Source organism: Myxocyprinus asiaticus, chromosome 37 (assembly GCF_019703515.2).
Source record: "Myxocyprinus asiaticus isolate MX2 ecotype Aquarium Trade chromosome 37, UBuf_Myxa_2, whole genome shotgun sequence".
Classification (NCBI taxonomy): Eukaryota; Metazoa; Chordata; class Actinopteri; order Cypriniformes; family Catostomidae; genus Myxocyprinus; species Myxocyprinus asiaticus.
In genome coordinates, this window is record NC_059380.1 from 6,526,738 (window position 1) to 6,545,695 (window position 18,958).

An 18,958-nucleotide genomic window follows, 5' to 3' on the forward strand; every position below is an offset into this window, starting at 1 on the left:
GGAGCTAACTGGTACATGATAGCTGTGCAGTGTTTGTAAACCTCACTCCCCTGGCCTCAAGGGGCACACTAGCGACTGACGCTAGAGGCTGTAGCCTTTAGCCTCCTCATTAGCGTGCTGCCTCCATGCCGGCTGACACCGGTTCGAATCCCGCTCGGAATGGGTCGAGCAGGACAGGTTAGACATGCACACCAATATGCTGATAACTATATTAAAAAAAAGCTTATAAAAAAAATCCTACAATGTAAGAAACCCATATTGATTTAATATAATCAAGTTATTCTCTGCTTTTTTCAATATGTAAACTGTCATGCACCTGTGCACATTGGATAAGCCAGTAAGAACACCGGTAAAGGTGTTTACACGCACCGCAAAATCAAGGTAATAGGCAAAAATCTATCGGTTTATGCTTAAACAGTTTATGACGTTACTCGGATAATGGAAACACATTTTAAGGCGGATACCAGACAAAACTGTAAAAAAAAAAACTCCAGTCTCCCAGTCATTTTTACTCTGATTAGTCATCTCAACTTACTGTATATGCATTATTTCTCACTGTATTATTTGTTAATACATTTTGGATGTGTCTTCACCACTTACCCCTAAAAGTACATTTAACAAAACCTTTTTCCTGAATGAGCATCTGCCTCCTTTCCAACCATAATTAAGCCTTCAACTTGTCTATTTACACAATCACTCGTTAGTTCTTAATGGAGCCGTTTGTATCATGAGGGATGCTGCACAGTCATGCTGATTGGTTCAGCTTCACTTACAGACTCTGTTACCATAGCGACCACCAGCTTGCCATCTGGGTCTCTGGCTCCCTGGACTATACTCCAGTCGAGGCTTGGAGAGCTCAGACATGTAAACAACAACAAATCAAGGGCAGGATGATTATAGAAGTGATAGTAAGTAAAATAATCACATTTAAAGGGATAGTTCACGCAAAAATGTCATCATTTACTCCCCCTTACGTTGTTCCAAACCCATACGAATTACTTTCTTCCGTCACCATACACTTTAACTGCATCTTTTTTCCATACAATTATAGTGAATGGTGACTAAGGTAAACATTCTACCTTCTTTTGTTTTCCACAGAAGAAAAAAAGTCATACGTGTTTGGAACAACATTAGGGGAGTAAATAATAGCAGAGTTTTGTGTTCTTTTGGGTGCTTCTGTTATGACATATGTGTGTCTGTGTATGTGTGAGAGATTTGCACATTACATCACACTCCACGCGCTGCGTGCCGCCCTGCTGAGGCTAAGCTTGATTGAGACACGCACGCCTGAGAGTGTTAAGAAGAGAGAGGTGTGTGTGTTAGACAGAAGCTTAGTTTTATGCGCTCAAGAGACTCACACACAACACAGCTTCTTCATGGCTTGCCGTCGCTACCACTTGTGAGTAGATAAGTTTGAATTGTGTGTGTGTAGATGTGTGTGTAATTGTGCTGGCAGTCATTTGAGATAAGGAGAATATTGGCGTTTGCAGTTTTGATAGAAAGAGCAAATGTTATTAACCTCATGATTCCGTTCTGTAATGAGCGATCACAGGAGCGTAAATTCTGATAAACGAAAGAGAACATTTATGACAGCATGTCGATATGCACATCTTGTTTTTGTATGCATTTGTTCGGGCAAAACCCTGTGTCACTTGCATACATGACAGCTTGACTGCTGTGGTAGTTTGATGTTTTATATTTTAAGAAGATATGTTCGTATGAGGAGCAAAATATATTGGGTCACATATTAAATTCCCGAATTGAGTGTTAATGGACTCATCTGCAGTTTGAGGCAAACGCCATGATGTTCTCTGTGAGTTTGCCGCAGGCTGTATTGCTCTAAGCCGAGGGCAGAGGGATAAGTTTGGCTGTGTACACCGAGATATCTCACGCACGCAGACTGAAAACAAAGTGGACAGTGTTTACATAGCTCTGATGATGTCACATAAGACTATTTTTAGAAACTATATAAGGCAGCACTTTCAGACCGTATTGAGAGCACTGCTGTTTGTCAGGCTGAATGAACATTCCCACTCTCTCTAGGATTCAACATCCACTCTTATTTTTTATATTTTTTTCTTTGGAGTAAATGTATCTGGAAAGTTTTAAAGGAACAATTTGATATTCTTAAACACATCCTAGCTCACATAGTTGAGCTAGACAATGTTTCTTAAAAAAAAAATGTAATAAATAATAATCATTTTTTGTTTTGTGTTTTTTTTTTTTTTTTTTTTTTTTTTTTGGTCTTGTTTTCCCAAATAAATAAATAAATAAATAAATAAATATCCATAAATGAAGATAAATGTACCAGAGAAGCAATTTTGCACAAGATATTAGGTCTTGTTTTCAGAAAGTATAACTTTATTTTTTATTTTCTTATTAATAATTGTAAAATTATTTATCATTATTCATGCTATTATTATTATTATTATTATTATTATTATTATTAATGTTTTATTATTATTATTATTTTAATATTTTAATATATTATTATTATTATTTATTAATGTGTTAGTATTATTATTTTTACAATTTAATTATTATTATTATTATTAATTAATATTATTTTTTATTATTGTAGTTTTTATTATTATTATTATTATTATTATTATTATTATTATTATTATTATTGTAGTAAGGTTTAGATTTATGACTAAAAAAAAATAATAATAAAAAAAAACAATTGCTAATGGGGTAAGAAAAATAAACTTAATTCAAGATTCTCTGAACAGGCTTAATATCTTACAAAATTTACTTTTCACGTAAATTTATCTTGTGTAGATATTTTGAAAACAAGACAAAAATACTGATTAAGAATTTTTTTTTTTTTTTTTTTTTTTTGCATCATTATTAATTACGTCTTCACATTGTGAGTCCTTGTTCTCAGTTGGGGCATTGCACAAGACAATGACCCATGTTTTATCTACTCCTGTGCTCTGTCCCACTGTACATCTTCACCTGCTGCCCGCTGAGCCTCATCCTGGGGGACAGAGGGAGGGAAATTGGGACAGCCTTTCGATGTCATGTGACCCTCCCTCAAGGTCACTCTGGTCACGCATTACTCCTCCTGTGCCAGCCATGACTAATCACTCTCTCTCATCTCTCTCTCTCTCTCTCTCTCTCTCTCTCTCTCTCTCTCTCTCTCTCTCTCTATATATAGTATATGTATATATATTTGAGTATTATTTCATTTATATTTTGTGCTCTTAAAAAAGCTCTGCTCAAAAAACAAGTGATTTTTGCGATTTTCTCCTCTGAATTGCTCCTGAATGTGATTTTAATGATTTTTTTTTAGAGTGAGCATGGCAGCAGTCGTGTTGGTGACAATAATGGGAGGTGGCATGGTGCCATGGCTCCCTGGAAGAAGGCATTCACATAAGCCTGCTAGTGAGAGCCATGCTCCAGCACTGAGATCAGAGAAGCAGGATTCAGTTTGGTGGCACAGCATTATTCCATCCCACAGTCAATGTGCTGATGGGATTAATATGTGTGATCTGGTCCTTTTGGTGTGTCAAATTTTGTGATTAAGTGTCATTGGTTGTTGATTGTAATTTCTTGCTTTTTTTTTACCATATTCTTGGTCTCGGTAGGAAGAAGGTACTGAAATGATACTTAAAGTAGATCAATTGATGTAAATGATAAAAGGTAATTCTTTGGGACTTATTTAAGCAATAAGCCAGAAGAGGCTGTGCACTGTTGTGATTTTACCACAGTTAAAGGAATATTCCAGCTTCAGGATAAGTTAAGCTCAGTTGACAACATTTGTGGCAATAATGTTGATTACCACATAAATTAAATTTGACTTTTCCCTCCTTTTCTTTAAAAAAGCACAAATCTGGGTTGCAGTGAGGCACTTACTATGGAAGTGAATGGGATCAATCCGTAAACTTTAAATTACTCGCTGTTTCAAAAGTTAAACCATGCACAAGATGTAAACAAAATGTGTTAACGTGATTTTAGTGTGATAAAATCACTTACTAACCTTTTTCTGTGTGAAGTTACAGTATATCCAATTTCACAAATTCTTTGCATGACGATGCAACATCATAAACTCTAAAACATCTGTAAAAATTTGTGATTTAAACAATCTTTACAGCTCAAATAATACACACGTTTTAACATAAGAATATCATAATAATAATATCATAAAAAACACAAATGTTCAATAAATAGATAAATGTGTTACTAGTAATGCTCAGAATACACAATTCTTCTGCAGAGTATTATAGATCAAGTATCACTTTACAATAAGGTTTAACATTAGTGAACTACATGTACATTAACTGACATGAACTAACTATGAATATTATTTTTACAGCATTTGTCAGCAATCTTGGTTAATGTTAATTTCGACACATACGAATACTTTTTTACATTAAAAGTTAACATTAGTTAATGCACTGAGAACTAACATGAACAATGAACAAAAATATTGTGATAAATTAACATTAACCAATATTAATAAATCCTGTCAAATGTAATTGTTCATTGTCAGTTCACGATATCTAATATATTTACTATTGTTAATGAATAGAACCTTTTTGCAAAGTGTCACTATAGTTACTGTAGGTAACATACGGTTGCCAAGCAACTTGGCAACTTGATGCATTAATGTAAAATTAAATTCATAGGTAGTCACAAGTGTTCGTGTATTGGCTATTTTACAGCGTTTTCGAATCAGTCGCTCGTCCAATCAGAATGGAAAGTCTGAGCTATTTATAATATCCGTTTTTAATTAAATTGTTAAATTAGGAAGTTATTAAAAAGCAAAACTGTTAAAAGGTGTACCCTTGATCCAAACAAAGCATCACAAATAGAGTATGAATCATTCATACAAAATATTTATACACCTGTTGTTAATATTTTAACATGCTAAATGCTTGGATGAATGGCGGGGGCTTCTATATCACTGTAAAACATATGTGTAATCCTCATGTAGATGTTCTTAACAGCTCATTAATTAAACATATGAGTTAATCATATGTTTTATGTACCTTCCTAATGATGCTGAAAACGTTAGCTGCTTAGTGGCATCTTCAGCAGTCTACTTGATTTTGTCAGCTATTAGTTGAGCTGCATGGAATCTGCGCACTGAAATAAGAATTTTGCAGATTTCTGCAGATTTCCCACGGCCATATTTCACAACGTTCTACACCTTTGCCCTTTAATATTTGTTAATGTAATATCTGGGCTATTTTGATAATACTTTCCAGCTGCCAATAAGTGTGTAGTATTCTCAGCTCATTTAAATACATTCCGGCATTAACAGTGCCTTTTTGTTTTTTCACAGAAAACAAGTAACTCATCTACACCAGCCTATTGATTTACCGAAGTGCCGGCAGTTCAAGATTTCATCGCAATTATTGCCTTTGTTTGTTGGAGATGTAGCTTTGTGTCTGTATTCACTATGCCCTATGATCTAAATGACGGAGCCAGTATTCTTGCTTTGTGAGGATGAGTGAGTCATATTTATAATTTTATATGGTTTTAACAGTCTTTAAACTGCGGTATGGCAACATTTTCCGGTAGCACGAATCAGCAAATGCTGACACAGGCAATGATTGCTTGCATCAAAGAAGAGTTGGTGCCTGTCTCATTGTATGAAACCTGATGATCAATGTTATCTCCCCAGTCCTTCTGCTGTGACTCACTGAATTTAATGGATTTCATTATGAACACTCATTCTTTGTGCTGACAAAATGAGCAAATCTTAGACGTCACTACAATTTGTACTATATGTCCACAGCATGGCACTGTATGTGTCTCATTACCCATCTGCCGACATGCATCATCCTGAACATCTAGGAAATTTAGCAACTATTCCTTTAAGAAACATTCAAATCATTGCAGAAACAGAAATTCTAACCACTTGGGATGAAAATCCTTGTGATTGCTATTTCAGACAGCAGGAGTTAAGACCACTAACTGGTTAACTGAGTTCTGGAATAGCTCTGCTGGTTAGGTTATTGACTCTTAAAACACACCCCACAGGATTTGCTCAGCTGATCTTTAGGGTCTGTGTGCCTTAGGTTATTTAGTGCTCGTGTGAAACAACTGGGCAACTAGGGCAAGAGTGCCGCATCTGCCGTAAGAGAGATGAGCACTCTGTTCTAGTACTCAACTGGCTAACTCAATCAACAGTGAAGAATGAACATGTTGCCATCTTACACTGCACTTTTTTCCTTGGCAGCCGTCCTGAACTGCTGCTACAGCATTACTCTATATCTAGAGTATATTGATAGCAATATCTGAAATGATGGATATCGGTACAGTGGATTTAGACACATTTAGTTTCTACACTGTCAAACATGTCTGATTTTTTTATTTTATTTTTTCATCTTTTATAAAATCTATTTCAGATCAGATCTTGTTCCTTCAACAAGATCACACAGAAAATCAGCATGTAGCATCCAAAAGTTCATACCTTGAAATCAACCCCATTTAGCCAAATTACCAACAAATGGCATCTTCCATTTGACATTTTTGCATCAATTAAACTGTGATCACCTTTCCCTATAGTGCTACTGATAGCGCAGTGTGCGAGCAGCCTCAGAGACACGGGTTCTGGGCCTGTGGGAACTAGAAAGTTATCTCGTTCACATAAAAAATCTTGAGCATGATTCGTAGGTTGCATTTTCACTCTTAAATTATATTTTAATATATTTATGGTTAGTTTTAAGGTTTCATTTGTGTTGGGGGGTAGAGTTGTTAAAATATGCATTCCTGTTGACTGTTTTACATCACTTACAGTGCAACTAAAAATATAGCTCACTTTTGGCGCCAGTCTGTGGACATTTCATGCGGAAACTGGAGCTCACACTTGTCCATACGTTTAACATTACTTCCAGCTTCGGCCACTGGGGGCAGTGATTCAAATTACCAACTGTCACCGAATTCACAGTGTGATCAGTCGGGTTGCATTTTGGTATTTGCTTTGGACCACTTTTGGACCACAACTTGTGTGATCATGTTGCATGATCAGTGTTCCTTTATCAGAACACGGTCATAAATGTTTTAAGCAAAAAGCCCATCAGCATACATCGATTTTTTTACCCATTGCCCGATTTCACATTTGCATGTAAACACCTTTATCTGCCTTCTTAACTGCTTATCCAGTGTGTGCATACCAGTTTATGTTTTGATGGTAAAATCAGAGAATAATCAGATGATTTCTAATCTCATGTAAACACACTTTTCTTGTGTTGTCAGATTTTTCGAATAAGATGATTTTTGGTAGTTATTAGCATATTGGTGTGCATGTAAATATGCTCATTGGGTTATTACAGACTTCGGGTCTCTTAGAGTGTTTTCAGACATGTAGCTCCTTTGATTTCTTCCGAAACAGGGGCTAAAATTGTTACACTGTTGCATTTTCTTCTTGGTTCCATTCACTTTCACAAGGCAACATTTCAAAACAAACCAAAACTGTGTTAAAGGGATAGTTCACCTGAAAATTATCTCATTATTTACTCACCCTCATGATATCCCAGGTGTGTATGACTTTCTTTCTTCACCAGAACACGTTTGAAGAAAAATAGAAAAATATCTCAGCTCAGGGTAGGTCCTTAAAATGCAAGTGAATGGTGATCAGATTTTTGAAACTAAAACAATCACAGACAGGGGGGCCTGGGTAGCTCAGTGGTAAAATACACTGGCTACCACCCCTGGAGTTCACTAGTTCGCTAGTTCGAATCCCAGGGCGTGCTGAGTGACTCCAGCCAGGTCTCCTAAGCAACCAAATTGGCCCGGTTGCTAGGAGGGTAGAGTCACATGGGGTAACCTCCTCGTGGTCGCTATGATGTGGTTTGTTCTCGGTGGGGCGCATGGTGAATTGAGCGTGGTTGCCACGGTGGATGGCGTGAAGCCTCCACACGCGCTATGTCTCCGTGGCAATGCGCTCAACAAGTCACATGATAAGATGCGCGGGTTGACTGTCTCAGACACGGAGGCAACTGGGATTCGTCCTCCGCCACCCAGACTGAGGCGAATCACTATGCAACCACGAGGACTTAGAACGCATTGGGAATTGGGCATTCCAAATTGGGAGAAAAAGGGGAAAAAATCCCCCCCCCAAAAAAAAACAATTCACAGACAGTCAGCATAAACGTCTTCCATACGACTCCAGCAGTTAAAAGAATGTCTTCTAAAGTGACACAATAATTTTTGGTGCGAAAAAAGAACTATATTTTTAACCATCATACAGTGCTGCCGGTAAGCTTCACAAGAGGGTGGAGATCATGCCGTCTCTCGTGTGATGTATTCGCGTTGCCATGTTACAGACATAATCTCACAATCTCTGCAAATAAACATTATCCAACACACAAATGATATGAGTTGTAAAATTACGCCATGGTCCTTTTTATCCATCATTAGTTGCTTTTGCATTGTTCTGCATTGAAAAGTTCCTGTTGCTGTTCTCACGCTCACAGAGTCTCGCACACACAAACACACACACACACACACAAGCAGCAGAGGGATGCATAAAAAAAAAAAAAACAGTCAAAAAGTTACTGATGTCATCCTATCTGTGTTCTGCCACGATCCGAAAGAGAGAAGTGATCGTACTAAAATTACCTCAGGAACTATAAAACAGCTCCTTTTTAGGGGGGCCTGGGTAGCTCAGCAAGTAAAGACGCTGACTACCACACCTGGAGTCATAAGTTTGAATCCAGGGCGTGCCGAAGGACTCCAGTCAGGCTTCCTAAGCAACCAGTTGGCCCGTTTGCTAGGGTGGGTAGAGTCACGTTGGGTTAACCTCCTCGTGGTCGCTATAATGGTTCACCCTCTCAGTGGGGTGCATGGTGAGTTGTGTGTGGATGCTGCGGTGAATAGCATGAGACACCACATGCGCTAGGTCTCTGCGGCAACGCACTCAACAAGCCACGTGATAAGATGCGGAAATTGACTGTCTGGGATGCGTCTCAGAGATGCGTCCTCCGCCACCCAGATTGAGGCGAGTCACTACGCCACCACGATGACTTAAAGCGCATTGGGAATTGGGCATTCCAAATTGGGGAGAAAAAACAGCTCCTTTTTTAAACGTGCAATTTATATGTAATATAGTCCCCAAAAGGCTATATGCATGTTTTGATTATAAATTACAATAACGAGCTGACCTACAGGCTTCTTATCTATCAGGTATGCTCGTTGGATAATTTTTGGTTCTATGGTCCTTTGGGTCGGATTGCTCTCTCAAACCACAAGTGAACCGCTCCAGGGTTCGTTTGCAATTGGTCCAAGACCACCTCATCTAGGTGGTATTGAACCAATTGTTTTGGAGCAGAATCGATTAGGATTGCTGTGTTCATATATGCCTAAACCAACTGAACTCTTGGAGAAAACTTACCAGGTTCTGAAACAAATGCTCCTAACGAGCCATGTGATCTATACTGTGACAGACAGTTTCGGCTCAACTGTGTTCGGATTCAGAGGAAACAAAGTGTACTGTAAATATTGCAATAACTACAAAATATACACTACAGCCAAAACAACTTTGAAGCCATTTTACGAATTTCAGTTGTGGCGTAGTTACTGTGTATTGCCTTGTAGGGCAGCATAGACTCATTTATTCTTTAGTTATAGGGTATTTTCCTTAATACTGTTATTACCTGTTCACAGTGAGAGATTTTACTGTATTTTCCCCTGCCTTTTGAATCATTTATGTGGAGCCATTTTACTTTACCACACATTCAAAAATTCAGTTTTGTTTTGTTTTGTTTGTTTGCTCTGAAGTGCTTACGTCCTCCACTCTCAACTTCACTGCCGTTAACAGCTTAACAACACAACCCAGCGTGCCTCAGCTGACATTTTATTCACCTTTCATCTTTATATGGAATTATTTAATTCGCTCACAACAAACAGCAACTTCAAAGCAAAGGTTGAACCCACCCAGTTTCATCTCAGCGTGAGGAACGTTCTCACGAAACTGTCGCACCATCTCAGAAAATGCCATCATATCGTCGGTTTCCATTTGTGCTGTAAGTGCGTTCAGGCTTTGTCACAGTCCTCAAGTACTTTGAGTTCATAATTTGTTTGGGGAATAGAGGCAAGCTGCACTCATGTACAAGATAAAACCATAAAGAAATTCAAGAAATGCACATTATTCTTAATAAAGAGCCATTGGCGATTATCTCGAGTGTAATGAAGCTGAGAGACCACAGTGACCTTGTAACAGTTTCATCAGTGCTGAGGGCCACTACAAGAATCCATATAACCACAACCATTTTTGCTTTAGATCTGCTATTATGGGCAACATAATGAGTAAAGGTGATGAGTTTTAGCACAGTCTCCATTCTAGCCATTAAAACTGATATTACAATTCTTTGGTCTGTAATTTAAATTAACAACCTCCTAATCTCATACGGCTGTTAAATACTTAGAACATTAAACCTGGGTTACATTTATTTTAAGTGGTCTGGTATGGTTCCAACAAGCTCAGATGGGTCATGTTTCTCAGTGACAAACACTAAAATATACAGTTTTGTCCTCAATATTGAGTTTAATACACTCACTACTTAGCTGTGTGTATGTAGTTTGTATGCAGCATGATTGCTTTCCCAACACTGGAAGGGAACCAGTCATTTAATATGCTAAACCCACATCTGATCCTATTCTGCACCCAGCTGTCCTCATTTGCATGTGCAGCCATTTGTCCCTGTGTAATTTGTATGTCTGCGCACTCAAACTGGGTGATATGTTCATGTGTTCATAGCAGGATCACGTTTGAGATGAGTGTGTTTTGCCTCTGGCAGGACTGCATAGAACAGGAAATGCAAATGAGCATTTAGAATATTAATAAGGTGGACTGCAGGTGCATTGTTTCAGGCCACTAGAGGGAGCACGGATCTGCATGGTCACCTTGTTGTGACGCTTTGAATATGAATGAACAGGGCCTGAAGAGTTTGCAGTTCTTGTTAAAGAGATAGTAAAGAGGGACAATTCTGTCATCATTTACTCACCCTAATGTGGTTCCAAACCTGTATGATTTTCTTTCTTCTGTGGAACACAAAAAGGAGATGTTAGGCAAAACTATAGCCTCAATCAGCATTCACTTTCATTGCATCTTTTATTACATGTAATGAAAGTGAGTGGTGACAGAGGCAAACATTCTGCCTAAAATCTTATTTTGTGTTCCACAGATGAAAGAAAGCCATATAGGTTTGGAACACATGAGGGTGAGTAAATAATGACAGAATTTTCATTTTTGGCTGAACAATAAATCTTTACAATAAGTATAAGCTGTATTTGTTAAAGGTCCAATATGTAAGATTCCGAAACCCTTGTTATTAATGACACCTGTGGCCGTTAAGTGAACTGCAGCCAGCTACCTGTTGCTCGTGCTCGCGCTCGTACACACACTACATAGGGACAATGTGATTCACCGGCATCATGCTGACAGATGGGGTAGCATAATTAAAATTACACAGTTATGATTGTTTTACTACAAACTTAGAGACTGTATATTATATTTGACTCTCCAGTGCTGGAACAGGGCTAAAACAAAGTGTGGATATAGGTCTGACTATGCGAGACTGTAGTTTGAAGTAATCACTTTTCTTTGCATGATACTTTGACTGCATTTATATGATAGCCTATGTCGGCGTTAGCTAGCTAGCCAGCTTTATCAATAGTTGTTAGCTCAATTTGGTAGATGATGACAGTAGCTGTTTATAAAATAGACTGTACATTATAAATATGTTGACACAATTCAGTATTGATGTGATTCAATCACAACGGTCATTTTGATATATCAATGCGCTATTGTTTTATAATAATAGAATGTATATATTTTCTGTATAACCAGAAAATTATCTTGAACATTTTCTAACATTCATTTAATGTGTTATTGTAGTTTACCTTGCTGAATAATTACAGAGTAACATTGTTTATGACAGTCACTGTGCAGGCAAGATCAAGTTAGCTAAAATTACACAGTTCAATCTTTATGGCACTATATTTCACATGCTTTGCAGTTTTTAAGCTTACCTGTCCAATAAGAAGAACGCCAATTCAAGGTCTGTTTTGATCCCCAAAACCGAACGAAGGTCCCTCCAGGAATCAATTGCCATGCCGATGTTCACTCTAGTTTTCGCTCAACCATGATCACGTTTCCGCTTAACCAGACGGGATTCAGTAGATGCATTTTTTATTTTTTTTGGCTTACTCGGAGTTTGTGTAGGAGTCGGTGTTGTGCTGGGAGCCGGACGTTTGCTGGATTCCATCTCTAAGATAACGTTACATAGTGTTGCAGTTTGTTGTCGCTGTTGAATAGCGGAAGAGAAGCTATTACTGTCTGAGGCAAGGCTCTCGGGAGTGCGCATAAACGTCACATCCTTTGGATTTTCCTGGCAAAACCGACCTGCTCCCTTCGCATGAAAATCAGTCTACAAGATTTAATAGGTAACCTAGGAAGTCCGGGAAGGGCTAATGTTTTAAGTTGCGTTACAAGCCATTCACACATTGGCAAAAAAAGGCGAATATTACATGAAAATTTTTACATATTACACCTTTAGTGTTAGTTAACACAATAGGTAGCATGAACTTGAACTTTTATAGCATTTATCAATCTTAGTTTATTTAAATTTCTACATATACAGTTCATTTTCACATTAAAAGTTGTATATGTTAACATTAGTTAATGCATTTTGAACTAACATGAACAATGGTATTTTGATAAATGAACATTTACCAAGATTAAAGGGATAGTTCACCCAAAAATGAAAAATTCTCTCATTTTTTACTCACCCTCATGCCATCCCAGATGTGTATGACTTTCTTTCTTCTACAGAGCACAAATTGATTTGAAATTATTTTTAGAAGAATATTTCAGCTCTGTTGGTCCATACAATGTAAGTGAATGGGTGCCAAAATTTTGACGCTCCAAAAAGAATATAAAGGCAGCATAAAAGTAATCCAGTGTTTTAATCCATATCTTCAGAAGTGATATGATAGGTGTGGGTGAGAAACAGATCAATATTTAAGTTCCTTTTTTGCAAGAAATTCTTCTCCCAGCCCAGTAGAGGGTGATACACATGAAGAATGTAAATCACCAAAAACACAAGAAGAAGAATGTGAAAGTTAAAGTGGAGATTGACTGAGCATGGAGGATAGTTTATAGTAAAAAAGGATTTAAATATTGATCTGTTTCTCACCACACCTATCATATCACTTCTTTTGGATTACTTTTATGCTGATTTATGTGATAATTTTTGAGCTTCAAAACCCATTCACTTGCATTGTATGGACCAAAAGAGCTGAGAAATTCTTCTAAAAATCTTCATTTGAGTTCAGTAGATGAAAGAAAGTCATACACATATGGGATGGAATAAGGGTGATTAAATGATGAGAGAATTTTCATTTTTGGGTGAACTATCCCTTTAAGAAATGCTGTAAAAACCATTGTTCATTGATAGTTCATGATACTGCATGCATCAACTAATGTTAACGAATATAATCTTATTGTAAAGTGTTACCAACAATTAAAAATAAATAAACAAATTCTATGGATGACAAAACACATCACTCTTTTTACATTACCATTGCAATTTCCTGTACAGAACGAATGACTAATACTGATGGTACTGACAAAGAACCAAATCCCTCACCCGCAATGAAAAGGATCATTTGAGATGTCTCTGAGAGAAATGAGACACATCAAGAAGTGTCATTACGGATCCACTTTGGGGGCGTTTGGAACTATAAATAGATGAGATTTGATGTCATCAGAGATGGGGGTGAGTTTTGCACTCCAGAATCTCTGTACTCGAACACTTTTCACAGGGACTGTCTACAGGAGGCTATTGTTCCAGCTGTGAGAGGTGAAAAAAGGTGCTTTCTGAAGAACTTTCCAAGGTAGTGATTGTGATAATGCTGCACTTAAACTAGACAAAGATATTTTCCTTTTTTTTAAACCTTCTTTCTCGCCAGAAACGAGGGTCGTAAATACATGTCCCAATGTTCCATTTAGCCCTAAAAATGCCACCAACAGGCAGTTTCCTTAGTTGACACAGTTTTTCTTGGCAAAGAATAGATTGGAGGCCATTAGGAAAGGATTGCTATAGAAGACATTTTCAACACCAAAAATGAGTTGCAGGTCTGCTCTGATAATGCTACCTGGTGAAATAAACACTAGAGGTGTTGCAACAACTTTTATTAACTTCCACAAAGTAAAGCTTTTTGCTCTGTTTATTCACACAATGCTATCTTATGACATCTAAACACTTTACTATAGTGCATGACTTGTAAGGTGATATTAACGTTTGCATTACTTAACCCACTACATTTACAAGCTTATTCAAGCATGATCGTATTGCGTGATAGCTCAACTGAACATTGCACTTGTGATGCAAAGGACGGGGTTACGAGTCCATTTAAGTCGAAAGTGTACAGAAGCACCACAAATTGATTTTGTGGATGCTTCAGCAAATGTATTTTTTATGTCACTTTTGCTTTTAATGACACCGTTGGTTAGGTATAAGGTTTAGGGTAGGGATGTAGGTCCTGTTGATTTAAAACGCGAGTAAGCATTAAACTTAAAAACATAATCTGTTTGCGAATTTAACTTGTTTTTTAGTGCCAAACAGTGGGCATTTCACCACTGAACTGCCACGATACATGTAAGAAAGCGTGTAATATAATTTCATTCTTATGAGACCAGGCTCAATAAGGCTTGACCATGAACATGGTGCGGACCACATTGTGTTTTGTACAGTGAATTATAAGCTGCTGAGGGCATGCAACACATAATATTATTAAAGATGTATGTTTTTTTTATTTAAAAAGTTTTGTTCAATTTTATATGACAAATGATTATTGGTCCACTTGTTCTAGATGTTAGCCACCACACAGATGGCTATCCATAGGCACTGGCTTTTAGTTTATTTTAAAATGGTCTAATTAGAATATCAGTCATGCACATATTGGCTGCTCTGGAGCCCGCGGGCAGTTGGGCAGCATGATACATCGCCCCAGGCTGCTGGACACGTCTACAGTGTGCAGGGCAGGAGGATTTATCGAGATAAATTAGTCTATCTGCCAGCGCGCAGATAGAGCTGTTTGGTGTGATAGCCATCTCTCAGAGCACCGATATTGAGGCCACAGAAATACAGCCTACCCTCATCATTTTAGCCTAGACCCCATCTGGCCTCACGTGCCATGACAATAACTGCAATTACACACCCACCTACCCGTTTGAGGTGGCCAAGGCCTCTCGGGGGTCTTTAAGATGGCCCACAAGCTGAGGGTGAAGCTCTGCCATATTTAGCGCTTAGTGGTTTCCGCCAATCAAACTGGAGAAGATAATGTCACTCCGAGTCTCTTAGCATGAAAAAACCCCATTCACCAGGAATAATTAAAGGGAGAGTTCACCCAAAAACAAAAATTTTAATAATTTACTCACCCTCATAACACCAAAGTTGAATGTTTTGAAGAATAACCTGGCTGCTCTATTCTGTTCAAAATGACCACAAAAAAAAAAAAGGCCATAAAAGTGGTCTGTATGATCAGTGTTAATTATCACATTTTTGTCTTTGGAGGAAAATGTTCTAAAAATGTAGTCCATTTTACTGTGACTAAAATAGCAATATAATTTTAGTCGACAAAAATAATATATTAGTTGACAATAATGTACTAAATGTAAAGAGTTAATAAATAAAATGTATCAAACTATAATAGACCAAACATTAACTGTTCTTTTGAACAGACATCAGGCACAGGGGTTGAAACATTTCAATAGAACAAACATAGTTATATAATCAGTAATTATGTGAATCAAAACTGACCTTTTTTTTTTGCACAGCTGGCTGCTCTGTGTGAAATGCTCACTGCAAATATTAATTTTTATTGTGCCATATAACTGGGCTAATGTGGCTATCCAACAACTGTTTAAACAGTAATGAGGCATATATCTGACATAAAAAGTTTAGATGATTATTTTAATTGCATGATATTGTTCCTACTGCTACAAAAAATATCCATCTATATACAATATATATATATATATATATATATATATACACACACACACACACACACACAGTATATACTGTGTACATTTTTGGTCTACCTCTGTGTGGGTGTTCAGAAGGCATCCATGGTGTCATACACAGATGAAAACTTATAAACAATCTTGTTTTTGTTGATCAAAAAGTATTGAGAAAAGTGTATGGTTTATTTAGGTATAATGGTAATGATGAAATAAAGTTGCCCAGCTGCATTGTTACTTGAAGCCATATTGCTTTACATCTTCTATTTTGACCATTTTATGTACCAACGCCCATTTCTTTGCAAAAGAGGCTGGTGATGATGACAACCTTTCAAAAGAAAGCGCTTCGATGACTAAACCAAGCATTTAAAATATAGCCTTTAATTACTGCAGAAGGGCAGATCTATCCGTTTGAGATTTCCCTTGCATTTCCTTGAGTGACATGCATGGTTATGATGTCCTGTGTGGTAAAACTGGCATTCATATGCTTGTGCCTGGGAGCCATTAACTGGTGTTGAGTTCTTGCAAAGCACTGGTTCATTGATAGCTGCATATGGTGCATGCTTTTTTGGGTGCTGACCGCTGTCATTAGCCCCAGCAGTGTGGCTCATTTACTGTGGACATAGACCACAGCTGGGGTCTGAAAAGCCATCACCTGATGTACAAGAGGGACTAATGGGCAGCTCTGGCTCAGTCTGCCAGCTTGAGAGCACTTACACCTCCCCCATTAAATCTTTGGTTTTCAGAGAGAAAAATGGAGTAAGTAAATTGTCTAATGGGCTAGGATAGGGATTGTCTTTTTAAGGATGAATTTTCCCACAAAATACTCTGTCAAAATAAGCTCTTTATTGCGGAGAATGATACACTTGGACTTTTTCCAATAGCCCTCTTTTTCTGCCCTGTCTTTGTTCAATTACTCTCTTTCTGATCCTAAAATTTCTGTTTATTTCCAAGGTTAAAATTTGATTTTGAATCCTACATTTTCAGTGTGGTCTCAGACTTTTGGACCCCACTGTACTTCTATAGTATCTAGACATTTTTGGCAATGCAAATGCATTTTGAATAAGCGATTCCGCAGCATTCAGAACATCTCGGTTCTGGCTGGAAGAAGACATCTCAGCAAACAGAATGATGGATGTTGCCTCATCTGTTCAATAGGCAACCCACCAGCCTCCACTCCAGCAAAATGGTCCCCTAAACTACCCTCAAGACAAAAGAGCTGTTTGCTGGGGTTCATTAATGAGGGAGATGGGACATGTGGCCATACTTTGCCCTCGTGTTTATGGGCTTTAAACAAGTAGAAGGGAACATAAAATTAAAAGCAATTCAGAGCTAAATTGCAGTAAGGTGGAGTGCAGATGGTTATTAAGTGAACCATTTGGATCACCTATGAACTGACAGTAATGTGATCAAATGAGTAAAAACCCTTCTGGGAAAATCTGGAAAGAGATTTAAAATCATTTTAGTTGAAGTAAGTTATTAGTGGGGCAAACTGAGCTTTGTTATGTAACTCATGCATCTTATTTAGGAGAGACATGCTTTTGCTTTTCTAAGCAATAAAACCCAAGAGGATCCCCTTGAACACCCTAGCAACCTCATAGCAATGCACTAAAAAACACACAAAATGCCTTACTGACCTCATAGCAACGACCTGGCAACCACATCCAACACTCTACAGGGCTCTACATTAAGCATTGTCATGTGCTTGTCCTCTGGACAAGTAAATTGGTCATTCACTTGTCCGAGTAAATAAGTTACTTGTCTGGAGAGAAAAAATGACATTTAAGTTACATGTTCAAGTAACATGTCAAAGTTTATGTTTAATATTTTTCTAAAAGTATGACCGATGCCCAACCTAATAGTGTACCTATGCAATCAACTCAATTCTCTGTGGCAGAAATGTAAACTGCACTGGGTAGGGGAGGAGAATATTGTCATACGATAATTATTTTATGTTACTGTCACAAGGTTTGTGGTTGGGACAAGGAGGAAGCGGGAGTCGGTGATTTAATTTTTAACACAAAACTTCACTTCTTCTTTAAACACTCTAGTCTCTGTGGGCGCATGGTAACTCACTGGCATCTGGCTCACTCTTAAATCCATCTCCAACTCTCACTGCAATGACAAACAGCTGTTAGAGACAATCATTGCCAGGTGATGATCCTTACCGTTCTCATCTCCTGATCTTGCTCTCCATTCACAAGCCGGCGCTCAACCACGCCCCCACCACCACAGTTATGTATGGTAGTCAAATAAAGGAAAGTCTCCATCGCCATCATTTACAGCAGGGATGCTCACACTTCTATGGAATGAGATCTACTTTGTCATCATGTTATTGCAGCGAGATCTACCATGTATCACAATACCAAAATTTCAGTAGTCTGTAGTGAAATTTGACGATTCTCAATACCAGCTTCAAAACCACAACAAATAACAACACTAATATGTTAATTATGGAAGAATGGTTTCAAGTTCTTAAGTAATTATTCAAGACTAGTAAACAGTCATTAATAAAATAACAGTAAAAAAACAGCAATGAATAGAAATAGATTAAAAATAATGGAACAAAAAATACAAATTCAGATTTCAAATAAAAATTCTGTTCTTTTTTTAACAAAGTTTTTAACAGCAGTAGGCTATCAAGTATTCAAGTAAACATTCAGAATGAAATGCAACATAAAACCACTACTGGTCTTTACTGTATGATTATAATACATTAATACTTTTTAAAGCTACTAAAGTTACCCAGTTACAGATTGTTTGATTATTATAATGACACACTAGACAGCAGCAGGTCTATTAGCTTACATTTATAATTACAAGTCCGACATTTTAATACAAATCCATTTTTTTCTCCGCTGTATATTTCACTTTAGACATTCTCTGTGTTTACATGAATACCTCACCAAGACAAGCATTTTGGCGGAATTTTGAAATGTATTTGACCATTCAGGTGTGCCTTAGTGTGAGCATTTT

General features: G+C 37.5%; 1 protein-coding gene across 5 annotated transcripts in view; it reads left to right on the forward strand.

Moving 5' to 3' along the window:
- Positions 1-18,958, forward strand: part of LOC127427567 (IQ motif and SEC7 domain-containing protein 1-like) — a 281,442-nt gene that overhangs the window by 155,792 nt on the left and 106,692 nt on the right. The window contains exon 1 of one of the 5 annotated variants that reach the window (XM_051675210.1): positions 1,311-1,399. The exons of the other annotated variants lie outside the window; for them this stretch is intronic. Coding sequence (XP_051531170.1) covers positions 1,377-1,399 — 23 coding nt within the window. The 5' untranslated portion in view covers positions 1,311-1,376. Of the gene's footprint in view, positions 1-1,310; positions 1,400-18,958 lie in introns of those variants that run through there. 5 annotated transcript variants of the gene reach the window in all.